The sequence below is a fragment of the Propithecus coquereli genome, unplaced genomic scaffold, assembly GCF_000956105.1.
Source record: "Propithecus coquereli isolate 6110/MARCELLA unplaced genomic scaffold, Pcoq_1.0 Scaffold137, whole genome shotgun sequence".
In the NCBI taxonomy this organism is placed as follows: Eukaryota; Metazoa; Chordata; class Mammalia; order Primates; family Indriidae; genus Propithecus; species Propithecus coquereli.
This window is the reverse complement of record NW_012137969.1, coordinates 1,341,486-1,344,434: the sequence shown is the minus strand read 5'-3', so window position 1 is coordinate 1,344,434 and position 2,949 is coordinate 1,341,486. Positions and strand designations below refer to the sequence as shown.

The 2,949-nt window shown below is 46.3% G+C and overlaps 1 protein-coding gene across 1 annotated transcript in view; it reads left to right on the top strand.

Annotated features, from left to right (window-relative positions):
* Positions 1-2,949, top strand: part of ARPC1A (actin related protein 2/3 complex, subunit 1A, 41kDa) — a 59,599-nt gene extending 56,650 nt beyond the window's left edge. The window contains exons 7-8 of the mRNA XM_012638892.1: positions 904-994; positions 2,758-2,949. Coding sequence (XP_012494346.1) covers positions 904-994; positions 2,758-2,796 — 130 coding nt within the window. The 3' untranslated portion in view covers positions 2,797-2,949. The remainder of the gene's footprint in view (positions 1-903; positions 995-2,757) is intronic.

Sequence of the window (2,949 nt, the reverse complement as noted above, 5' to 3'; positions counted from 1 at the left end):
TGAGGGGGCCATAGAGTTTCTGTCATAACTACTCTGCTGTCCTGTCACAGAAGCAACAAATAGACCATATGTAAATGAATGACGTGGCTATATTCCAGTAAAACTTTATGGACTCCGAAATCTGGATTTCACATCACGAGATTCTTTTAATTTTTTTTCTAACCATTTAAAAATGTAAAGGCCATTCTTAGTTCATAGGCTGTATAAAAATAGGCAGTGCGTGCTATGGTTTGCCATTCTCCAGAAGGATAAATTTTAGACATTTGAGGAGAAAGAAAAATATTGTCTGAGCTTTGGAATTGATTGTCTTGAAAGCCTTCCAGATAATTAGGCTAAGACAAGTTGTTTCATTTCTCTGTTCCTCTGCTTGGCTTGGTTGGAATCTGGTGGTATGTCCACTGCAAACATTTATAATGATTAATTTTAAATGCAGGAAGGGCTCTCAGCTTATATGCACTGGCTATCTTGGAGGGTGATTTGGGAGATTTTATTTGGAGCCAGTTGGATTTAAGTCAGGCTTCATCATGCCTCTAGTTTTTTTTTAAAAACACACACATTGTTTCGTCATTGCTGCTATCCTGCCCACAACCTGCTCCCAGGCATTTGCATGCCGTGTGGGCTGGGTCATCCCTGCTTCTCTAAGTCACTCTGATTAATGCAGGTTCTTAACATTTTCCCCTTTCAGTCTTGTCTTTTCTGGACATCTAGTAATAAAATTTAGTAATAAAATGTTTCTGGGTATTTTCCGAGCCAGCTGCTGTAGCCTAATGGTGATGGACAAGTTAATATTCAGGAGTTGAAAGATAATTCATTTCCTTAAGCTGCTCTTACACTATTAGTCAGGAAGGTTGGACTCACTTCTGCTATATACCTTACAATCTCTTTTGTTTTGCTTTTCTTCAGTCAAGTGTCTATTTATGAGGTGGACAAGCAAGACTGTCGCAAATTTTGCACTACCGGCATCGATGGAGCCATGACAATTTGGGATTTCAAGGTATTTTCTACCTTTCAGAACAAATCTTGTTCGTGTTAAAACTCTTGTGAAAAGAATGTCTCATTTCTTGAAGCAAAATGTCAAATCCAGTATACATAAGAAATGTAGAACATTAGACTGTAGTTGTCTTTAAAACCTGTAAGTCATCAGCAGAAGGGAAACATACATTCTCAATGAGATGGAATACATACTTCTAGATGTCCATTTATTCATTGAGGATAAACCGAGTGCTGTTTTTGAAGCAGGCCCTGTGTTGGGCACCAGCCTAGGTTTAACTAATAGATATATTGTTATGGTTTATTGTAATCAATTTGGTAAATGTTCACTAAGTGTCTCCTGGGTGCCAGGCAGGGTGTTGGGCACTGAGGATATCAAGATGAAGGAGCTCCTGAGGGGCTTGTCTGGTAGAAGAGAGAGGTAGGCCCTCTCTGAGGGGCTTTGTGGGGATGCTAGACAGGGCTCCAGAAGAGAAGACAGTGCCTCTGTTTTCACACAGAGGGATGTGGTGGGTGCATGGGCTGCACCACTGCAGGGAAGAGGTTGTACCTGACCTGCATCTCGAGCTTCGATGGGGTTGGGGAGGGTGGGGGGACCATGAGCTGAGGAAGCAGAGGTGCGCATCTCAGGCTGCAAGGGCAGCACAAACAGAGCAGCCTAGGGTTCAGGGAGCACATGCTGCGTCCCCAGCACTGCCCATGGTGTGGCTCCAACAGAAGCACAAGGTGTAACTAGAAAAAAGAGCTATGGCATGGCCACGGAGAGGACACTGGGCATTGTCTGCAGACAGCTGGAGCTGTTTCAGAACTTAAGTAGAAAGGCACCGGGCTGTATAGCTGGATGGGCTTCACGGGGCTACTGTGGGATCCAGGCAGAGCTCCTGAGTCCAGTGAAGAAGTGATGAGGATGTGAACCCCTGCAGTGGCAGGAGGTGAGGCCAGGAGGTTCTGGACTGGAGAGAGATTGAGGAGGCTAAATGGAAGGCTCTTGACAATGAGGGACAAATCCAGGAGGACTCCACCCTCTCTAGCTGGGCATTGGCAGATGGTGGGTGAACTAGGGAGGAGGAGAAGGACGGGTAAGAGAAAAATGGCTCCTCCCTGTGGCTCTTGAGTTCACTTCACCTATTTGTTAACCTCCAAAATAGGCCATCATTTACACAGTTTTGCCACCACCTATGTATTTCCATGATGTTTGATTCCCCTTGCCTTGGGTGAAATACTTAGTGTAGAAAAGCCTCCAACATACTTTTTGGAGAAACAGTCTTCCTCTAAAGTCTCCCCCCTCCTTTCACCTTCCCATCTTTATGTCCTGGACATCTCCATTCCTGTGTAATGATCACCACCTGGGCAGCTACAGCTCAACCCTTTATTTTTTGATCTCTGTACCAGGCTGGCTGCCGTGTGGCCTGCAGGAGCATAGGAGAGCCTGCCACTGGGGCATGTAGAGTGTAGTGAGGAGGCAAGGTACATGGGCCAGTGACACAGGGAGGAAGTACGTGCTTTAAGAACATGGAGGAGTGAGGGCTGTGCCCAGAGCCTGTGGGTTAGCATGATGGGGACAATGAGTACATGGCCTGGAGGACAGCCTAGTCCTGGAGAGTCTCTGCAGGGTGAGTGCTGGGAGAGTCTGGGTGGGGCCAGATCTGGGGGGACGAGTTCCTGCACCTCAACCAAGGAGGAGCAGGGAGTAGTATAGTACCATGGGGAAAGCTCCAGGATGGACAGTCCTCAGTAGTGATCTGTCTTCTTCCCACCTTTTTCAAGACCTTAGAGTCTTCTATCCAGGGCCTCCGGATAATGTGAAGCTGAGTGAGCCTCTGCCATCCAGCACGACAAACGGTGGCTGACCACAGCTCTGCCATTGGATGGTGAGGAAAGCCAGCCCCAAGGAAACACTGAAAACACATATCGTGCAAATAGTGTGTGGTTTTGTTTGAGTATAAAATTGGTGAAAGT